The 20,992-nt window shown below is 36.4% G+C and overlaps 4 protein-coding genes and 1 pseudogene across 8 annotated transcripts; 2 read left to right on the top strand and 3 right to left on the bottom strand.

Annotated features, from left to right (window-relative positions):
• The first annotated feature begins 3,890 nt into the window (after positions 1-3,890).
• LOC105960872 (LOB domain-containing protein 25 pseudogene) lies at positions 3,891-5,348 on the top strand (annotated as a pseudogene). The gene is made up of 2 exons (XR_016034346.1): positions 3,891-4,022; positions 4,604-5,348. The product of XR_016034346.1 is annotated as an LOB domain-containing protein 25 pseudogene (transcript).
• Positions 5,349-7,817: 2,469 nt separating this feature from the next.
• On the top strand, positions 7,818-8,606 carry LOC105960871 (oleosin H1-like). The gene has a single exon (XM_012985083.2). The coding sequence runs from the start codon at positions 7,884-7,886 to the stop codon at positions 8,442-8,444; it is 561 nt and encodes a 186-aa protein (XP_012840537.2). The 5' UTR covers positions 7,818-7,883; the 3' UTR covers positions 8,445-8,606.
• A 607-nt stretch (positions 8,607-9,213) lies between these two features.
• LOC105961005 (Transducin/WD40 repeat-like superfamily protein) lies at positions 9,214-13,062 on the bottom strand. 3 transcript variants are annotated; one of them, XM_088825462.1, is made up of 11 exons: positions 12,801-13,062; positions 12,480-12,580; positions 12,290-12,399; positions 12,137-12,203; positions 11,378-11,477; positions 10,888-11,004; positions 10,666-10,803; positions 10,458-10,539; positions 9,807-9,859; positions 9,542-9,682; positions 9,214-9,381 (listed from the first exon to the last, which is right to left on the bottom strand). In XM_088825462.1, exons 1-10 carry the CDS (start codon positions 12,870-12,872, stop codon positions 9,551-9,553), a joined length of 972 nt encoding a protein of 323 aa, XP_088681588.1. In that variant the 5' UTR covers positions 12,873-13,062; the 3' UTR covers positions 9,214-9,381; positions 9,542-9,550. The 3 variants fall into 3 exon arrangements, with proteins under 3 accessions (XP_088681588.1, XP_012840690.2, XP_012840689.2); XM_012985236.2 differs by having other exon boundaries at positions 9,214-9,417; positions 12,801-13,043; XM_012985235.2 differs by lacking the exon at positions 9,214-9,381 and having other exon boundaries at positions 9,457-9,682; positions 12,801-13,049.
• Positions 13,063-13,895: 833 nt separating this feature from the next.
• LOC105961004 (galactinol--sucrose galactosyltransferase) lies at positions 13,896-17,721 on the bottom strand. The gene is made up of 4 exons (XM_012985234.2): positions 16,299-17,721; positions 15,484-15,661; positions 14,978-15,345; positions 13,896-14,615 (listed from the first exon to the last, which is right to left on the bottom strand). The coding sequence occupies exons 1-4, from the start codon at positions 17,466-17,468 to the stop codon at positions 14,058-14,060; spliced, it is 2,274 nt and encodes a 757-aa protein (XP_012840688.2). The 5' UTR covers positions 17,469-17,721; the 3' UTR covers positions 13,896-14,057.
• A 1,416-nt stretch (positions 17,722-19,137) lies between these two features.
• On the bottom strand, positions 19,138-20,720 carry LOC148767176 (uncharacterized). 2 transcript variants are annotated; one of them, XM_088825316.1, is made up of 4 exons: positions 20,604-20,720; positions 20,200-20,297; positions 19,804-19,977; positions 19,138-19,675 (listed from the first exon to the last, which is right to left on the bottom strand). In XM_088825316.1, exons 2-4 carry the CDS (start codon positions 20,295-20,297, stop codon positions 19,309-19,311), a joined length of 639 nt encoding a protein of 212 aa, XP_088681442.1. In that variant the 5' UTR covers positions 20,604-20,720; the 3' UTR covers positions 19,138-19,308. The 2 variants fall into 2 exon arrangements, with proteins under 2 accessions (XP_088681442.1, XP_088681441.1); XM_088825315.1 differs by having other exon boundaries at positions 20,589-20,670.
• Between the last annotated feature and the right edge of the window lie 272 nt (positions 20,721-20,992).

Here is a 20,992-nt window from a genome sequence, read left to right as displayed (position 1 = left end):
TTCTTAATAAGATTCCGCACCGAGAAAAGAAAGAAACCCCTTATGAATTATGGAAAGGTCACAAGCCGTCCTATAAATATTTAAAAGTGTGGGGGTGTTTGGTTAAGGTACAAGTACCCAAACCAAAACAAATAAAAATTGGGCCTAAAACTGTTGATTGTATCTTTATTGGCTACGCAAACAACAGTAGTGCATATCGATGTTTAATACACAAGTCTAATGTTCTTGATATGAATGAAGGCACTATCATTGAATCAAGAAATGTTGAATTTTTTGAGGATAGATTTCCCTATAAAGAAAAATCAGCAACGGGGTCTCACAAAAGAACATATGAAACTGCTAATGATGGGTTTCAAAGTGATGAAGAACCTAGACGAAGTACTAGGGCAAAAATTGCTAAGTCCTTTGGACCGGAATTCCTAACATATACTTTGGAAAATGATCCAAGGACCATAAAAGAGGCCTTATCCACTCCCGAAGCGCCGCTTTGGAAAGAAGCAATCAATAGTGAAATTGATTCGATTATGCAAAATCATACGTGGGTATTGGTTGATTTACCCCCGGGAAATAAACCGTTGGGATGCAAATGGATTCTCAAAAGAAAGTATAAAGCCGATGGCTCGATTGATAAATACAAGGCAAGGTTAGTAGTCAAAGGATTTAGACAAAAGGAAGGTCTAGATTTCTTTGATACCTATTCGCCCGTAACGAGAATCACATCAATTAGAGTACTTCTAGCAATTGCTGCTTTGCACAATCTAGAAGTTCACCAAATGGACGTAAAGACAGCATTTTTAAATGGTGAATTAGAAGAAGAAATATACATGGAACAACCCGAAGGGTTTGTTGCTCATGGACAAGAGTCCAAAGTATGTAAACTTGTGAAGTCACTTTATGGACTAAAACAAGCTCCCAAGCAATGGCATGAAAAATTTGATAGAACAATACTATCAAATGGGTTTAAAATAAACGAGTGTGATAAATGTGTATACATTAAAAACACACCAAATGAATTTGTGATTATATGTCTCTACGTGGATGACATGTTAATTATGGGTAGTAATCACGAGATAATCGTGAAAACTAAGAAAATGTTATCAACACATTTTGACATGAAAGATATGGGTCTAGCCGATGTAATTTTGGGAGTAAAAATCATCAAAAATGACAATGGACTGGTTCTTACTCAATCGCATTATATTGAGAAAGTACTACAAAAATTTAAAATGTTTGATAGTCCACCTGCTACGACCCCAATCGATTTGAAAATTCACTTAGCCAAAAATCGTGGAGAACCAGTGGATCAATTGAAATATTCTCAAATCATAGGCAGTCTAATGTACGTCATGAACTGCACTCGTCCGGATATTGCTCATTCGGTTAGTAAATTAAGTAGATTTACAAGCAATCCCGGAAATGACCATTGGAATGCACTAACTAGAGTACTTAGATATTTAAAACACACTCTAGAATTTGGTTTGCATTTTACAAGATATCCATCTGTACTAGAAGGATACAGTGATGCGAATTGGATATCCGATACCAAAGATTCTAAATCCACAAGTGGATATGTTTTCACTATAGGTGGAGCTGCTGTGTCATGGAAATCTACAAAGCAAACATGTATAGCTCGATCCACAATGGAATCGGAGTTCATAGCTTTAGATAAAACTGGAGAAGAAGCGGAATGGCTTCGTAATTTCCTAGAAGATATTCCGTGTTGGAATAAACCAGTGCCGGCAATACTGATTCATTGCGATAGTCAATCAGCAATTGGAAGGGCACAAAGCAGCATGTATAATGGTAAGTCTAGACACATTCGTCGCCGACATAATACCATAAGGCAATTGATCTCAAATGGAATAATTTCTATAGACTATGTAAAGTCTAAAGACAACTTAGCGGATCCGTTGACTAAAGGTTTACCAAGAGATCAACTACAATGCCTATCTAGGGGAATGGGATTAAAACCCATAAATTAAGAACAATCTTGGTGGTAACCCAACCATGCTGACTGGAGATCCCAAGAACTGGTTCAAAAGGGACAACTAAGCTAAGAAAGTTCAGTTGAGCACTAAGGAACTCATTCCTAACTCATTCCCGCGAAAGATAATAGTGCTACCTGCAGAAAGGGTAAAGGATAAGCTAACGCTTTTAATGATTCCAAAACCTTATAACAAAAGGTGAGGTATTGGCAGGATACCTTTAATAGGAGATCACCTATGTAAGTGTATGAAGTGAGGGCCGCTTCAAAACTTGACAAACACTTATGAATCCAAGATGTCTGTCCATGGCCAAAACGGACACAATCATGAGAACTAAGGAAATGTGAGAATAGTATTGTGTGGGTTGCATTGTCTTGGTTTACACGAACGACTGACAGTTCAAGACATCGCGTTCACTACTCAGCCTAGTAAATCCGATGTAACTCCACTACGGAAGGTTCAAAGCTATATGCTACCTATCCCGATGCAATACTATTCGTGGGAACTCTAGAGAGAATCGACGCCCTCGTTTTCATTCATGTGGGGGATTGTTGGGAAAATTGGTTAAAAAATTGAGTCATGAACAATTTTTATCAATATTAGTGTACGGTCTAATACATAAATGAATTTTGGATTAGAACCAATTTTGTGGTGAATGAAAAATTACTAGTCCAAAAAAAATATAAGGAAAGTGGGATTTTAAGTTATCCCACATTGGAAAAGTAGAGAAGTACTGAGCTGTATTTATATCAAAATATGGGGACAAAGGGTCACGCCCTTTGGGCATTCAACTTTGTTTGGGAGAAAGGCCTATATGTTATATGTTTCAAATCGTGCCCACACACGCGCGCGCGCGCCGCCGCCGCCGTCCGACCGACCGGCCGGCTCGGCTCGCTCGTACGTACGTACGTATGGATGTATGGATCGGATTTGGATTTGGGCTCGGGCCCAAATCACTACATTAATTTTTTGGGCCAAAAACATTAGGTCATGGGCTTTAACCCATTCAGTCGAAGCCCATCTCGATTGATCTGACTGGTCTGAATTGGTGCGGCCGAACCAATGCAAACCATTCAGGCTCAACCCGAAATGGTGCAACTATTACTCCCAATTGGCTCCATTCGAAATGGTGCAACCATTCAAACAAAAAGTACCTTTTTGCCCCAAAGGACACTACTTTTCAAACCTTATAAATAGACCCTAACATTCCCAGAATTCCTCACTTCAATCCAAATAAAAGCCTACTGCATATTCAGCCTTCCCTTTACAGATTCTCTCGAAAAGTTCTACACAAAGTACAGTTCGTTGTACTTGGGATTTGGAGTGCTCCTATTCCAAGTTTTGCCGTTGTATCTTGGGAGACAATTTCCATTTAATCCGTTAGCACCGTTGCGGGGAAATTTCGTCTTAAGGACAGAGACAACTCGCCTCGGCAAAATTTCCGTTCATAGCAGGTTGACAACAAGTTCCACCCAACGACTGCTGACAATGGAATCGTATTCGAACATGAGTAAATTGAGACAGGTTAATAATTTTATAATATCTATATATAAATAATGGCAGAGGCTTTAGCTAGTTGCACCATTATATTCACTCTCTCTCTCTCTCTCTCTCTCTCTCTCTCTCTCTCTAATCATATGCTTCACCTTTAAGATATATAAATATTGGAGGTTAACTATTTGTCTCCTGTCTCAATAATATTGCATCTAGCTAGGGTTTTCATTTTCTCTTTACTCTTTCAGCATTTTCTTCAACTCAAAAAACTTGCACATTTATTTTCATGGCTGCTGATAATTAGCTGGATCAACCTTAAAACAATCATGGGCGAATTGTCTTTAATTGATTATCAAAGCCTATTAAAATCCAGATTATAAATTACTACCATTATTTTCCCCTTTTTTTCTGTTTTTTTTTTTATAGAAAACCCTTGTTGATTGATCTTCTTTTTTCTTCTGAATATCGTCGGACTTCGATGTTGATCTTGATTGGATCGGATCATCATATTTGCAAATTAATTTGATAGATCTACAACAGGAGGTAAGAATATTCTTGATTCCTTTCTACTTTAATTTCATATGTATATATACATAGATCCATCCATCCATAGTTATTATTTATATACTGATTATTCTGTGTGTGTGTATATGTTCAAAAAAAAAAAAAAAAATTTATGTGGCTGTGAATTTTGTCAACAAATTGTAAGGCTTTTGTTTTTTGAATTTAATTTTGAGTACACGAATTCAGGACTTACATCGATGAAGATTTAATACATATATAATACACGTCAAAAACCTCATAATTAATTAATTTCCTTATGGTAATTTTGTTTAATTAATTACGTCTTCAACCCAAATTCCTAATTCAATAACAATTTATGATTTTCCAATAACTCAAAAGATCAAGAAAATATTTAAACTTTTTCTAAAATTAAATAATTTATTTTCCTTGATATATATATAGCACATATATATAGATATATGCATGTTGGTATATATGTTTCTTGTTTCATCCTCAATCACAACATATTATTATACGTGTAATTGTGCTTATAAATATAGATTGATTTAATAATTCCACATAATAATTAAATTGATGAAATTAAATAATTTAATTTGCAGGTGGAATATATTATATATATATATATGGCTTCTTCTTCTTCTTCTTCGTCAAGTAGCTACTCAAACCCTCCGTGCGCAGCGTGTAAATTCCTGAGGAGAAAATGCCAGCCGACACTGTGCATCTTCGCCCCGTATTTTCCGCCAGAGGACCCCACCAAATTCTCCAACGTTCACAGAATATTCGGTGCCAGTAACGTCAGCAAACTGCTGAATGACATCATGCCTCATCAGAGAGAGGACGCCGTTAACTCCCTGGCTTACGAAGCCGAGGCTCGGCTCAAGGACCCTGTCTACGGCTGCGTTGGAGCCATTTCCCTTCTCCAGAGCCAAGTCGCTCAGCTCCAGAAGGAATTAGACGCCACTAATGCTGATTTAATGCGTTTTACCACAATTAATAATAATAATAATCATGGGCGGGTGGCGGGTTATGGGGGTGGATCCGACCCGAATTATTCCGGGTTCTCTTTGCCGTATTCTAATCCGGGTGGAGAAGATGCCAATTACAGCTAATTAATATCTGATATATTGTGTGTGCTGTTGTATCTATTCTTTTGTCACGTGTACATGAATGTTCCGTGCACGTGCGATTGATAATTAAGGATGATGGAATAAGATTTGAAATGTAAAATGTGGGGGAATATTCATTAATTGTTAAAAAATCCTCTTTTATTTAGTATTAGCAAAACCTTCCAATGTAATACAATTGTTTTAGAAATGTATCCCCAAAACCTCTTCATTTGGTCCATTTGGAGGACTATGCGGTAACAAAAATTCCATTAGCGGGGGATTTGTACTATTGTTAATAAAATGAGGACTTTTTAACAAAATTCTGTATAATAGAGAGATACCAAATGGCGAATACAATGAATTAACTCGTGTGTATATCATATATATATATTAACTCCTCGTGCCGTATGGTTGATTAGTAGATCATTCGTACTAGGAAAATCCCGTTCTCGTACAATAATCGAAAGTAAGAGCAAAATTCGTTCAAAACCATGCACTCGGTGGATATATGCTTATAAAATGGTTTACATTCGCCCCTATGTTCGGTGTGTTACACCAGATACAACATCTCATACATCGCAAGAGCGTGTGTATGTCAATGGAGAGAGAGAGAGAGAGAGAGAGAGAGAGAGAGAGAGAGAGAGAGAGAGAGAGATTTTGAAGGAAGGCTGGATTTTTCAAATTTCTAGAGAGAAGTAGCACCTCCTTTCATATATGAATGTCTCTGTCTAAAACAGTAAGAAAATCCAATGAAGATTTTATATCACATGTGAACCAACATTGAAACCTACAGAACTTGCTTCAATTCCTGCTAATTACTTATACTACTACTATCTTTATTTCTAATCTTCCAAAAAATATTATACAAATGTATATATATTTATTTATAAGGGTAACATCATGTTTTTGACTATTTCTTCACATTAAGGTAAAAAGTAAAGGACAATCTTTCATTTCACAATTTTCTTATTGGAGATAATGTACTAGGAGAAATTCTTGATTTTATACTTCATACAATTTCTTGAGGCCAACAACAAATTCAACTAGAAAACTTCTTACCAAAATCAATCGGTTGGAGCAAATGAGCATGTGTCAATTGACTTAAGTATAAATTCTTTGCTGACGGTCGCTAGGCCGAGCTTGTCATCCATGATTTATATCTCTCGCATGATTTGCAAACTATTATACGAGAGTGTAGGTTTACCTAATGACCTATATGATTTACAGTTTCCTTCCCAACCAAAAAAATAATAATATTCGATTATGAGTTGAAAGTAGATTCTTTCTATACAAAATATAATATTAATTTTAAAAAAAAAATCCAAGAGAATTATGAAGATCTCACTACTCTTAATTAAAGATTTAAATCCAAGCAATTACAAACAATAAGTCTCATCAATCAGTCTCCGGGGATGGGCCATCTTAACCGTCCAAAAGTACCCCCATTCACTAAGTAGGCCCAAATCAATGGTGATTGATTGATTTGATGTGCTTAAAAAGCCATTTTAACACAGTTTCAACCAGCAAATTTCACTATTGGAGTGAGACAATAAATTATCTTTCCCTTTTTTTCTTTTCTTTTCTTTTCTATTCTATATTTTGCCACGTTTATCTTTTGGGATGTGATATGTTATTTAGTTATAATAATACGGTTTTGGCTTCTAATTAACGTGATTTTGATCATTTCGTAGTTCGAATTTGTAAAATTTAAAACATCAAAATTTAAAGTTCTTTGAGTTAGATTTCTAATTCATCTTGAATCATCAAGATTGAATGTCTGGAAAGAAAGATATACACGTATCACTAAACATTGCCCATAAATTCAAAGTTTTGCATGAAATTTAAAATATAACTCATTCATGCATAATTTTGTCACCATACATCTAATCTAGCTGGTGAAAGTTAGATCAGAAAGCTAATTCAAAGAACTATAACCTTCGTCTTTTGAAATTTGCAAAAACTGGACTATAAAATGGTCAAAATTACGTTCGAAGATGAATTAATACATTTTGAATTATGCATAACTCATTGCGCCCGTGGTGTCCTCTAATTTTGTTTATTTTGATAATACATTTATTCATCGTTTGATTTCAATATAAGTATACTTTCGTGAAATTGGAACAATATTTGGCATCCCGGATTCGTTTTTCTTTCTTCCCGAAATTTAATGAATCGGAATCAAAATAAATATGAGATTCTGATTTTCAATCCGACTTTAATTTTAAAAATAATTAAAAATTATCATCTCACTCCGAAAATTACACTCTTCATATTATTAATTAGTGTTATACAGTTAAAATTTTAGGTGACTTTAAATTGAGTTTTTTCAATCCGCAGATTCCAATCCGAAAATTTCTAATTTTTCAACCAATTTTCCAAAATTCCAATTGAAAATCGGCCACATTGACCGTGGTTTCGGCCCATTATTAGAGTTGAGCTGACCCAGAAATTTAGCTCAAGCAGTCCAATTTATAAAAATTGGGCTAACTTTCAATATAAAAATTTGTATCCAATTAAAAAAACTAATAATAATAATAAATAATAATAAAAAAGAAAAAAAAAAGAATAGTGGCAGGTGAAAAAAATGCAACATGTATATCATGCAAGCACTCATCTCAAAACGTCACACATGCAAACCAACACGTAGCACTATTCCTCTCTCTTTTTATACCTTCTTTCATTATATCTCTATTTTCATTCATTTCCCACTCACTCAATCACTTTCTCTCTCTAGAAGAACTCTCTCTCTCTCTCTCTCTCTCTACATATCATCATGGCTGACCGCGGCGGCGACCGTCCACAGGCGCACCAGATCCAAATCCACCCCCACACTCAGCCGCAGCACCGCTACGAAGGCGGGATGAAAAGCATGCTCCCTCACAAAGGCCCCTCCACCGGCCAGATACTCGCCATTGTAACCCTCCTCCCCATCGGCGGCTCCCTCCTCGGCCTCGCCGGACTCACCCTCGCCGGAACCCTAATCGGCCTCGCACTCGCCACCCCCGTCTTCCTCATCTGCAGCCCCGTTCTCGTTCCGGCGGCCATCCTGCTCGTCGGAGCGGTCACCGGATTCTTGACCTCCGGCGCCTTCGGGCTGACCGGGCTCTCGTCGTTCTCGTGGCTGTTCAACTCGTTCCGGCAGGCGACCGGGATGGAGCCGGCGGAGTATGCGAGGCGGAGGTTGCAGGAGGGGATTGTTCAGGTTGGGGAGAAGACGAAGCAGGTCGGAGAGATGGTCGGAGATAAGACGAAGCAGACCGGTGAAGCGATTAAGTCGAAAGCTCAGGAAGGCGGCGGCGGAGCACAGGGAAGAGAAGCCGGCGGTCGTACTTGAAGAAGCTATTACGCATGCAACTGATCAGAAATAATCGAAAATAATAATAATAATAATGATGATGATTATGTTTTTATTTGTAATCTACTTTTGTTAAGTGTTTTTTATTTTGTTTGTGTTTGAAGGTGTATTATGTGAATTTTTCCAGATTTAGTTGTGTGTATTTGCTTCTGATTTCAGTTTTACAGTACTAAGAATAAATAATTAAATATGATATGGTATCAATAATTATCACAAGCTTGTTGCAGAAGCTAGTGTGATATGTTATAAATAATTAGATAATTATGTATCTCTATTTGATACTTAATTAATCTAATAGCTTTCCACAATACTTCAAATAAATTGCTCTAGTTTAATTCTCTAATACTAGTTTAGTACTCTAATACTGACATTTCATGTAAACTAATTTTATTTTATTTACTTTATTAATCTATTATCTGATTTATTAGAATATTTTTTTAATTAGGATGTGAAACTGAGTTGTGTACCGAACAGGTGGTTAGGTTAGATGCAACACCAAATAACTAGGTCATATATATATATATATATAAGGTGAATTAAGGTGAATTTGAGCCGTAAATTTGATTAAATAACTATTTACACTTATATTAGGTCATTTATATAAGGGGAATTTGAGCCGTAAATTTGATTAAATAACTATTTACACTAAGCAAGCACACAGATATGGGTATGTGTGATTATGTGACGATTCAAATCCACCCAGTGTTAATAGTGTTAATAACCATGTGTAGAAGTCCAGTTCAACTGATAATCAACACGAACACAAACAGATTAATGTTTCGTACTTTATCATTTTTCCCACTCGAGTTTGAGGAGTTGTGTTCAAATTTGGTTCGTTGGATTAACAAACCGAGTTCGAACAAGCTTCTATAACCGTGAATCGTGCAGATTGGTTTGATTTCAATCTCCACCACGCCTATCGTCTCGATTCAATTTGTTTCAGCTATCATTTCTTTCAAGAGAGAGAGAGAGAGAGAGAGAGAGAGAAGGGTAAAGGGGAGAACAGAGTAGATATCAATATATCATGATTAGGAATTCGAAAGAAAACCAAAAAAAAAAAAAAGTAGTATTTTTACGTTTATAATTTAAATTGTCGGTGGAGCGTCGTTAGGAATCCAGAAGGTGAGGACGGAAGAGGAAGCGGCAGCAAACATAACTCTGCGAGGAGCCCATTTCAGGCACGACGTAACTCCTATGTAGCTATCCAACGACGCAATCTGTCCACGTCAGCAAATCAATTTTGTTGACGTGGAAAAAAAATTAAACTGAATTAAAACCTCATTTTACTATAGATTATTTTATTGGCTGCATTTCTATAGTGTTTTGCAGTTGCTAAATTACCTTATTTGGTTCATCACTGATGTTCCATGCATGTATATTTCCATCCCCTGAACCTGGAATTAGGTTAAACACCAATTTCGGTAAGACGGAAAAAAAAATAATGTTACAGAACAGCTTTAATAGAAGAATCAGACAATATTTTCATCCCCTGAACCTGGAATTAGGTTAAACACCAATTTCAGTAAGACAGAAAAAATATAATGGTACAGAACAGCTTTAATAGAAGAATCAGACAATACCGAAACCGACAGACATCCACAGGAATCTTGGGGAAGAAAATTATTTTTAAAAAAATGCAGCGATAATTAATACGAAAATCCAAATACCAATTGCATAGTAAACCATAGTGACTCCAATTACGAAGAAGATTAATTTCGAGAATGACCAATTTGATGATCCGGATTATTATCCAGAAGATTTAAAGACTTTTGCTCGTGCCTTACCTTCTATTACGTCTAGTTCGGTAGCTAAAAAGGGTGGACGAGTCTTTCCTAAATTTGGTGGTGATTTTAGCACTTGTTTAGTTTACGTAGGTGCTTGAATTTTGTTTGTAATTTACAATTTTATCATCTAAAAAATTGTTCATTGCCGATAAAAAGAGATTGATTGCATATATTAAAAGAAACGCAAATCTGTCATAGATGCTTGTACCAGAGAGCACATATTTGCCATCGGGGGTGAAAGTCGCCTCTATGGTTGCATTTAGTGACGTATCCATGCTAAATCCACACTTCTGAAACACCCAAAAATTTAAACCATTTCAAGACTTCAGCACAACAACGTATTCACAAATAATTATTCACAACATTTGATGCAACGAAGACGCGATTAAAAAAAGTAATTCCAAGATATAACTGACCTTTTCTCCATGATAAGCATCAAGGAGATAAACATGGTTGTTTGTTGTTGTCAAGAGCATCGATTTACCGTCATTACTGAATTTAATATCACACACCTCAGCTGTATCACCACCAACTAGAAAAGTGTCGAACGGACCCTGGAAAATCGAAAAATGAATTATATAGGAAAATAATATATAAGATTGTAACTTAAATGACCTACTAAACTCTAAACTACGTACCTTGTCAAATGATCTGGAATCGAATAATTTGATGGCACCTCCTTCCATTGCGACTGCAAAGACCAGTCCTTGTTGATCGTAAGCAACAGTAGGTCTACCTCGTAGATGTAAAATTCCCTGAAAGCTACATTAGTGAGCACACATCAGATATGTTCGTTTGAAGCAAAACAATCTTTCGTTTTCCCACAATTCCAACAACCATAACATATTCCCTTAGTTTAGAAATTTCAAAATCTAACATGTATACGAGAAAGTGGATTTTCTTGAAATCGACATAAACATGTTGGCCAAAGTCATTTACTCAATCAACGCAAAACCAACATATAAAATGATAGATAGTCCAGTCAATTCTTGAAATCACTTTAAACATGTTGGCCATAGTCATTTATTTCATCAATGAAAAATCAACATATGAAAATAAACAGATTTTCCATTCAATTTAATAGCATTCTTACTAAACCAATGCAAAGTAAGAATGGGATTAACCAACCTGACAGGCATTCACACGAAGATCCCACATGCGCACACTGTGATCCAAAGAACCAGACATGAAGCCATCATTAACTGGAGACATGCACAGAGACACTACCCTGCAATTATTAACACATAAGATTTCAGTAGAATAACCAGTATCACCAAGAAGAATATTATTTTCATAAGCTCAACCTAAAACTCGACACACCGACCAAGCACATTGAATAGACGAAACTCTAATTTTACGCCCTTAAGTTCTGTAGTTCAATGCATGGATGTGTCTCTTCCAAGATCAAATTCTGCTCGGTAATAATATCAAAAACTTTTTACTTTCTTCCAATATATGAAATATATGCTTCTCAAGTGATCACACTCTTTGAACTCAAATCATTCCGTTTAGCTATTCTATGAATTAATAACAGAAAAGCAGAGGATCCTACTCTGCATTTCCATTTCTTCCACTTATTTAAGTTCATTTTTCTAGCAACACTTTTATTCAACGATAAAAAGAACAAATAGCAAGGTGAATTCCCAAGACAAGGTAAAGGCGAATCACCAGAAATCCCGAATCCACTCCATTATGCCACATCCTGTATTACCACATTACTCCCATCAAAACGGGACTTCGTTTACAATTTTTAACCAAAAGTGCATTCTTGTGAAGCTAGGTTAATAGAGGCTAATAAATCATTAAATTTCACTTATATATTCTAAGTCACCGCAAAAGAGAAGTGCAATAGTTCCAACAACATCTAATTAAGTCATGCAACCTTACCTCTCTTTGTGCCCCTTAAAGTATCGAAGGCACCTATTGTCGTACACAGACAGATACCTCAAAGATTCTGGCAATAAATCAAGAAAAAACATATCAGAATCAGATTGTCATACAATTAAATACGACCATCAATATGTACCTAAAGCAAATCACCTTCATGGTTATCCAAATTGTGTTTTGAAGAGCATATAACCGAGCTCGGGTGGTGCGTAAAGCATATCCGATCAGCCCCATGTTTCTTATGATAAGTCGTTTTCAGCAATCTGAATCAACAAAAATCCATCAACACAAAAAATAAAAGTAATAAAATAAAAAATAAATAAATAAAATGAAAATGTCTTACTTAGCACTCGAAATGTCATAGAATCGGACTGAATCGTCGTCACACGACGTCACTAACAAATCAGCAGTCCGATGGAAATCGATCGAATTAATTTTCCCTCCCTGAAAATGCATGCAAAATTTCTTCATTACAGAGTTATAATTAATGCATTAAATTATTTTTTTCTCATCAACCCAATACATGCAATTACAGGAAAAATCAAATTATGCCGATAGCAGCTGTTTTTACTGACAGCACAAAACCTCGAAACATGCACCAAAAAAAAGAAAAGTTTAAAAATCAACAATTAAAAGAAACAGGTGAATAAAGAGAAGAACTGACGAAATCTGAGAAGACAGCACCGACTGACATGCTACGAACGACGTCGTCGTTGAGCTCCGATAGAGTCGTCATCTACGCCGGCGATTGGGTAGAGAATAAGTGGCGGGAAAATTGGAATCAAGAGAACTATGCAGCGATTTCAGAAGAATCGGAATACAAATTGTCCGGGAAATTGCTGTATTTTGCTGCTCTGATTAGGTTAGGGTTTATGTGGAATTTTGTCTTTTCTTTTGCCCCCTTTTCTTATTCATTTCATTTTATTATTTATTTTTATTTATTTGATACTTATTGTTTGGGCTTGCTGAGACTACTCATTTTTTGGGCCATATTCTATATTATTTGTTGCAAAACCGTAATGGGAAGGTTTGAATTTATGTAATACATTTATTGAATTTTAATTAAGGGAATTAATTTATTAATAAATATTTTATTTATAATTCTTATCGGTAGCTATATTTTGAATTGTTTTGAGGATTTTATTTATACATAATACAGTAGAACTTCCACTAAATAATAATTTTTTTCTGGTCCCAACTCAGTAAAAACCTATTAAAGTATTAGCTCGATAATTTAATATTTCGCTAAGTTAATAAAATTTTACTATTCCCGACAATATTAATTTATAGAGGTTTAACTGTACATTACATAGTGTCACTTGAAATCCTTTCTCATATTCTTTTCATAAATCCAAATGCAAACTAAAGCAATCGATTCCACGAAATTTATCGATCAAGTGTGAAAATAACCAAACATTGTATATTAATTTTAGATAACCGAAATTTAAATTTCAAGAGATCTTAATTTATTAGTCATTACATACATTGATCTCAAATATAACTCATGAAGTTTGATATAAATCAAATAAGCGTGAACCTCGTACAATAGTTTGCAGAATATACGAGAGACGTACACCACACCAGCTAATCAGCTCAACGGGACAACTCAACATGTTAGTTGATAATATATTATTTGGTCCAAATGAGTAGAAAGCAAAAATATTATATTATTGAAAATTTTGGGCATATTGAAAAAAGTGTACACATGATCAAACACATAACTTATGTTATTATTAAAAACAGAGACAACCCAAAATTAGGGAAAAAAGAACTTATTTATTATTGTTTATTACTCGGAGATACATTTCTTGATTCAAATAAAAGTACATCCCAATTTATCATCATGGGGAAAAATGAAGGTAAATCCCCAGATTTATAGCACACATAGTTTTAAATTTAAATTTTATAAAATTTGTTTATATCAAAACAAATATTCAACCATAGAATCCTCAGAAGACTCTGGCCACGGCACTTGTGTAATGACCATGCTACCCTCGTACCCAAATTCAACACTCTTCCCATTGACTTTGCATGCCAAAGGCTTGTCCGAGGCATAAACCCTCATCTCTCCAGTTCCCTTCACTCCAATTCTTACAGTGCTCGCCTTATACGCCAACGACTGGATCGCCCCACCCGTGTTGAGCATGTTCACTAGCCCGATCGGAGCGAACTGGACCGAGTTGTGGGCCAGAACAGTGATGGGCGAAACCGTAATTAGCTCGAAGTTGAAGGGCTCGAGCGTAATGTCAATTGTTCCCGAGGGCTTGGAGATGATTAGCTTCTTTTCGCGGAACATGTACATGGCGAATAGTTTGACACCTTGGACGAGTACCGGCTTGTTGCCGTGCTTCCACTCGATGTCGCTCGGGCCCGCCACGGAGGAGACGGCGTGGGAGTATTCGGAGGCGCACTTGTTGCGCCTTGTCTCGCGGCACCACCCTCCGCCTTGGCAGTTGAATGCACCCACCACTCCGGTGAACTAATAATATCCGAATATATATATATGGAACTACGTCAGTGGAGAATTCAGGATTTTTTTACTTCAGAAATGTGCAACGAAATTAAAAGTAAAAATTAATCTTGTACGATATCATTTCTCGAAAAATATTCGTCAATTTATTCAAATTATATCAGATTTCCAATTTCTGATCCAAATTTAGTTTCATAAAATTCTATATAATGAACCAAAAAAAATAGAATTTTTGAATTCAGTCGATTCCGATTAAAAAAAAAAATTCAATTTCGCAACAATTCTGTTTTCAATTCGGTTTTCGAAATTTCAAAATTTCCGAATTTCATAAAAAAATAGAGGGAAAAAAAATTCAAATTCAATATGTTCACCTTGTTGAGGTTCCATATCTTCAACATAGTCTTGCCATCATGGAGTGGATCCTCGAAGAGGCAACCGCGGGTCGGTAACGCATAGTAGTCGCACCTCAAGATGGAGCCGTCGGGCAAGACGAGGCTCTTGAGCAGCGGGAAGTTGTGCTTGCCCACCGAGTCACTAACGTAGATGGGCCCACCAGAGATGGCGCGCGAGGCCGCGTGGAACTCGGCGCAAGGGTGCGTCGACTGGAACATGTCCCAGTCAGGGTGGATGAAGTTGCCCATCCACAAGCTGTTGTAGGCGCAGTGCACCATGTGGCAGCCCTGCAGCCAGAACGTGCCGTTCGGATCGCCCGATGGATCTGTGCACCAAAAATCATCCCCTGTAATTCATTATCGGGCCACAAATTTTCTCATTAGTATAGTAACATTTGATGTTTGAAATTAGTACTTTTTGGAAAAATAATAAATATTTCGAAATTTCGTTCCGAAGAAAAGTGGGAAAAAAGTGTAAATCGTACCGACACGGCCAAGGGTAATAGCCTCGGTGCCGAGGAACATGAAGTCGTTGCAGTGCTCCATGCTGGCAATAACACCATTCCCTTTGAAATGCTTATTCACTGAAGTTGTCAATGCTTTGTAGTACGCTTTTGCTAGATCCACTCTTCCTCCATAATCCTCGCATAGCATTTCCAGCAACTTTACAAAATAATTTATTAGAGTGAGTCAAAATATTGCTATGGGAAAAATACAAAGTTTCATCACTCGAGTTTGTACCAATTTCATATTTGGTCTTTCATGTGTCAAAAATTCAACATTTTTAGTCCATTTTGTCAATTTTCGGTTAAAACTAACGAAATCAAGTGTGTGCCGATCATTTCCTTAACTGGCGGACTACCGGTAAACTGACGAAAATGACCAATACTATTAAATTATTGGAACATGGAGACCAAATGTATTTTTTGAGAACATAGGGGATCAAATGTAATATTAATGCAAAATTGAGGAATGAAAACCGTAATTTTCCATAATTAAACTGTAATTTGGTAATTTAATTTCTAATTATTAAACAACCATATCCATCGTTGTAAATTGTACTCCATCTGTCCCGTATCGTATGTCTTTTTGAATATTTTTGTTTCCCAAATTATTTATCATTTTAAAGTTTCAATTTAATTATATTTCTGTCAATTTTGCTCCTCATCACTCTTAATTAATTATTTAAAAAATAATTAATAATAAAAGTATTTTAGTATTTGCTATGTTATTTTTAGTATAGTCCATGCATATTTATCAATGTTATCATAATATACGCGCGTAACCACCCAAAACTTACGTGAATGACGTCAACTTTGACTCCGTCGATACCAACAGACTCCAGGTGAGAGTGCAGCCCTTCATACATCGCCTCCGCCTGCTCCGGCGGCACAAGCCCGATCCCATTATTCACAATCTTATCAACCGCCAAATCTTCCATGGTCGTTTCCAATCCAGGCGTAAGCTTCGGCGCAATCACCGTCGCCTCCGGTAACCCCGGCACACCGGGCCTCAGTCCACCCCAGTATCCGCACAGCGCATGCCACACGTAAACATAGTCCACGCTCTTGAAGTTGTCCTTCAAATCCCTCACGAACGCACCCATACCCGTTTTCTTAGCCGGGTCGGACTTATTCGGGCTCTCGTAGTCCCTGAATTTGTAGTTCTCCTGGAACCGGATCAGCCGGCACGGCATCTGCTCGCCGGCTGACGTCCGGTTCATTCCCTCATATGTTATCGGATCCTCGTCATGGCAGATGGACTGCCACCCGTCGTCGATGAGGACAAGCCCCGGCGGGCAGCCGCCGTCGACCAGACCCTGGACACCCTCGTACACGCCGTGAGGGTGCACCGTAAGGTAGAATGCATCCCACGTGCACCACCCGAACTTGTCGACGATCCCCGGCGGGGTTTTCTCCTCGAGAAGCTTGAAGGTTCCGAGGTGGGCCCTGGCAACCCTAATGGCGTCTTTGACCAGGGTGAACGGGTCGTCGCCGGCGTGCATGTACAGCGCCGCCCGGAATGAGGATCCGGTTACTTTGGTCGACCCGCTCTCGAGGCAGATGTCGATGTTGTCGTCGGATCCGGGTTGGAGGGAGCCCCGGAACTGGCCGTCGATGAGCGGGAGGAGGAGGACGTAGGGGCGTTTGCCGCCGTCGTCGGATTTGTCAAGGATCACGATTTGGGTTTCCCGCTCGAGGTCCGACCCGTTTGACCCGACCCAGTGGGTGGTCCACCACACCTTGAAACGGAAGATCGACATGAACTTGATGTTCTTGAGCTTCCCGATGGGGATCACGTGGTGGCTGCTGGCCTCTTCGGTGTCGAACCCGACGAAGCATCCCGAAGCGGCGGCGGCGGTGGCGGAGATGTTGGCCGGGACTTCGGAGAGGAAGACTTGGTCGTTGACGGTGAAGTTTGAGTGTTTGTCGAGGGCTATTGACCCAACTTTGCTCGCACTTGGAGCCATTGTTGAATACAGACCAGTTTAGAGAGAGAAAGTTAGAGAGAGAAAACTGAGGGCTTGATGCAGAAAAATGATAGCACAAATGGAGTCTTTATATAGATGATGATGATGAAGAAGAAGATGAAAAAAAATTCATTTAAATTTAAATTGAAATTAAATCGAATCTTTAAATATAAAAATAAAGTAACCAATATGGGCTACATATTATTCTTTTGGGCTGCAAAGAATATTGGCCCATGTTGTGTAATGTTCCTATGATTAGTTGATCACTTGATTGGAATTTCTTGATCGATTATATTTCTTTTTACGGACAAATTACGAACACCCGTAAAGTCAAATTGTGAAAAAAAAATCTTTATGTTTGAGTAATTACAATCACCTGCGTGAATTATGTATTTTTTTTACGTCAATTCTTACGATGTTAAATTTATCTACTGAATGAGGGGTGGCTGTAATTTACTTGATTTATATGGATCACATATATTAATAATTGTTTTTGTTGGGATATTATTATTTGTAATAATTAGTAGTAATATATATCCTAATAAGACCTTGCTCGATTACATGGATGGAATTTTGTTCGGTTCTTTGTATTAGATATGATACTAAAATTGTTCAAAAACGAAAGACGGGCGTTGTCACAAACATTTCGATATCATCGTTCGATTCTTAATATAAGATTAATCATCAAGATAATATTCTTGAATCTCGTGAGAAAATCCAATCGATAATTCTCAATAAATAAATCGGAATTGATTTTTAATATTTTTATCAATAAATAAATAATTCGGTATGTAATAAATACTATTATTGTAATAATTCAAAAGAGATGGGGGAATCAAGGGTCACTATATTGCAGGGAACAATTTGTGTGTGAAGAAATGAGAGGAGGATGTTTTCTTTACAAAAAGCTAACTTTTTTTCTTCACTTATTCTTCCCACTTCTTTGTTATTCCCTTAAGATGGCATCTTTGTAATTATTTTAAAAGAAAAAAAAATCTTCGAAAAAGCTTATCAACCCTAATTTTCTTTTTTTTTTTTTTCTCTTAACGTTTTTTTCGAATAAGCTCATTTTTTGGTGTGACTGTGTTTAAATATTTAGATCGAAATTATAATTCTCGTATAATACATAAATTCGTTATTTTGTGGAAAAAGGAAAAGGGCATCAAGTAAAGATCCCTTTTACCCCTACTTATCATTTCATCAACATAAGATCCAAATAAAAGGAAGAATAAAATGATCTTAAATAAAAAAAGATTCAATAAAAAGTTATCTTTCTTCATATTCTCATTCTATTTAATTTGTCCATACTACAGACCAGATTGCCAAAAAAAAATTCTTCTTAATTTTTTATTCCCTACATCTTAAATTACACTAGTTAGATTAGGCTTCAAAAATAAAATTAAAGAAAGAATACATGAATTAAAACAATATCAAACCAAGTGTTGAAATTTTCGAAAAAATCATTTTCTCCACCGAAAAGCTGTGAAAATCTTCAAATGAAAATTCTAGTCACTCTTATAAATATTAAACAGTAACTTAAAAATTCCAAGATTTGATCGAAAAACTCTGCGAAAGATGCGATTCTTCCCAAATCCTATTGGCGAAAATCTACAAATTAAATACCAACAATAATAATCAATGAAAATGAGAAGGAACACGCAACCAACCATATGAAATTAAAAATTTGTACCTGAACATGAAATCAGTCATTGCATAACATGTTATCAAAACGTAACAAACTCAAGTTACCGAAGCAAAACTCACGAAAAAAGAAAAAGAAAAATCTGTCATAAAAAGCATTTGAAAGTCTAAAACATCAATTGGGCACCAAGTTTAATTTCTACGAACTGGAGTTGGATGGAGAAGCGTCGTCGAGATCAACGCGGGCCCTCTTAGGTGGCGCGCTCGTTGCACCATCATCTTCTAGAACACGAGTAATACCATCGGCATTAATGGCAGCAGATGAACCAACAATCGAAATAGTTGATGCAGAATTGGAGTCTGCAACGGAAAATGAATGAGATGACGGACGACCAAATAATGTTGGGTGTGATGAGAACAGGGTCGAAATAAATTCATGCAGCATCGGACGCAACTGTTTCTCCAATTCAATTTGCATTATTTTCATGTGTTCAGCTTTAATTTTACGGTTACGAGCATCAAGGTCTTCATCAGTAAACCCATACTTCTTTCCGACAGAAGTTTGCCTGAAAAAAAAAATTAATTGCAAAGTTAAGAAAAATTACGCTTTACCACAACACATTCTTAATAGACTTTAATTTAGAAATTAACACATTTTTGCTTTATATGGATCATATAATGGACTACGGAATACCAATTTTTCCCCGAGTATTGATCACCGTCATCATCATCATTAAGTTGATGTAGTAGTGCGTCGATCTTCATTTCTTCTATGATTCCAGCTTTAATTTTACGTTTACGTGCATCAAGTTCTTCATCAGTAAACCGAGAAACCCGCTGCATTCCAGTAGAAGTTTGCTTGTAATACCTGAATTTTTTTTTAAAGTGCAAAGTTAAGAATGCTACTTCAATTTAGAATTTTTCTAAAAAGCACAAATTCTATTTCAACTAGATTCTTAAAATTTGCATTCAAAGTCGAAAAAAATACACTTTACCATAACACATTCTTAAAAGTCTTTAATTTAGAAATTTACACATTTTGTTTTATATGAACATCAAATATGGATCGATCTAATGGGCTACGGAATACCAATTTTTTCCCGAGTCTTGATCTTGATCATCATCATCAAGGTTTTGAGAAGGCTCCGAGAGACCATGAAGATCTTCATCATTAAGTTGTTGAGACATCTACAAAACACAACACAACAAGTAAATTCATCAAACCAAGAACAAAACATTAAAAACATACAAATATTCGAAAGTTATGGCGATGAAAATTTTCAAAAGATGATGTAACTGAAACAAACTAATAGCAAAAAGATAACTCGTTTCTATTGGGTAACGTTGAACTAAAACAGATCTGTTCATAAACAAAGTACAAGTGGGAAAAAGAAAATCAAATAAACCCTAAATCAGAAGAACAAAAGCTAGTTTATTGAAGAAATCATAACACTGAGGTAAAAATAGAAGAAAAAATACAAGAAGCTTTGACACCTAATGTGGCCGGACGAATGTGGTTTTGTTGAGAATCGGTGGTTTGGTGATATATTTTTATCATGCATATATAACAACCCTCATTTAATTTACGTTTTAATTTTAGGGGAAACCCTCGTTGTATAAAATTAGGGTAAATGGTAAATAGGCTCATGACAAGAGCACTTAATTAAAAGATGGACATTCAATTTTTTTGTCTTTCAAATAAATCCAGCCCATTCAAACTTATTTGCAAATCAGGAAAATCTTTTTATATATACTAAAATTACCCCCAATTCATTGAAACTCAATTCAACTCCAATTTCATGATTTAAATTCCAATTTATCTCAATTTCATCAATCAACCAATTTTAACCCTAATTTCAATTTTGACCCGCCACACACCGGAG

This window comes from Erythranthe guttata, chromosome 11, assembly GCF_056151865.1.
Source record: "Erythranthe guttata isolate IM_541 chromosome 11, IM_541, whole genome shotgun sequence".
NCBI classification, from domain to species: domain Eukaryota; kingdom Viridiplantae; phylum Streptophyta; class Magnoliopsida; order Lamiales; family Phrymaceae; genus Erythranthe; species Erythranthe guttata.
This window is presented reverse-complemented; position numbering and strand designations above follow the sequence as displayed.

Excerpts from the sequence above, each read along its gene's own strand:
- LOC105961005 (XM_088825462.1), bottom strand. The coding sequence starts at position 12,872 with ATGACGACTCTATCGGAGCTCAACGACGACGTCGTTCGTAGCATGTCA. Across the intron at positions 12,581-12,800 it reads GTGCTGTCTTCTCAGATTTC|GGAGGGAAAATTAATTCGAT; the intron begins GTCAGTTCTTCT and ends ATGCATTTTCAG. Across the intron at positions 10,804-10,887 it reads ATTCCAGATCATTTGACAAG|GGTCCGTTCGACACTTTTCT; the intron begins GTACGTAGTTTA and ends TCGATTTTCCAG.
- LOC105960871 (XM_012985083.2), top strand. The coding sequence starts at position 7,884 with ATGGCTGACCGCGGCGGCGACCGTCCACAGGCGCACCAGATCCAAATC.
- LOC105961004 (XM_012985234.2), bottom strand. The coding sequence starts at position 17,468 with ATGGCTCCAAGTGCGAGCAAAGTTGGGTCAATAGCCCTCGACAAACAC. Across the intron at positions 15,662-16,298 it reads TCAAAGTTGACGTCATTCAC|TTGCTGGAAATGCTATGCGA; the intron begins GTAAGTTTTGGG and ends TATTTTGTAAAG. Across the intron at positions 15,346-15,483 it reads TATTACCCTTGGCCGTGTCG|GGGATGATTTTTGGTGCACA; the intron begins GTACGATTTACA and ends AATGAATTACAG.
- LOC148767176 (XM_088825316.1), bottom strand. The coding sequence starts at position 20,297 with ATGTCTCAACAACTTAATGATGAAGATCTTCATGGTCTCTCGGAGCCT. Across the intron at positions 19,978-20,199 it reads CAAGACTCGGGAAAAAATTG|GTATTACAAGCAAACTTCTA; the intron begins GTATTCCGTAGC and ends AAAAAAATTCAG. Across the intron at positions 19,676-19,803 it reads CAATACTCGGGGAAAAATTG|GCAAACTTCTGTCGGAAAGA; the intron begins GTATTCCGTAGT and ends TTTTTTTTTCAG.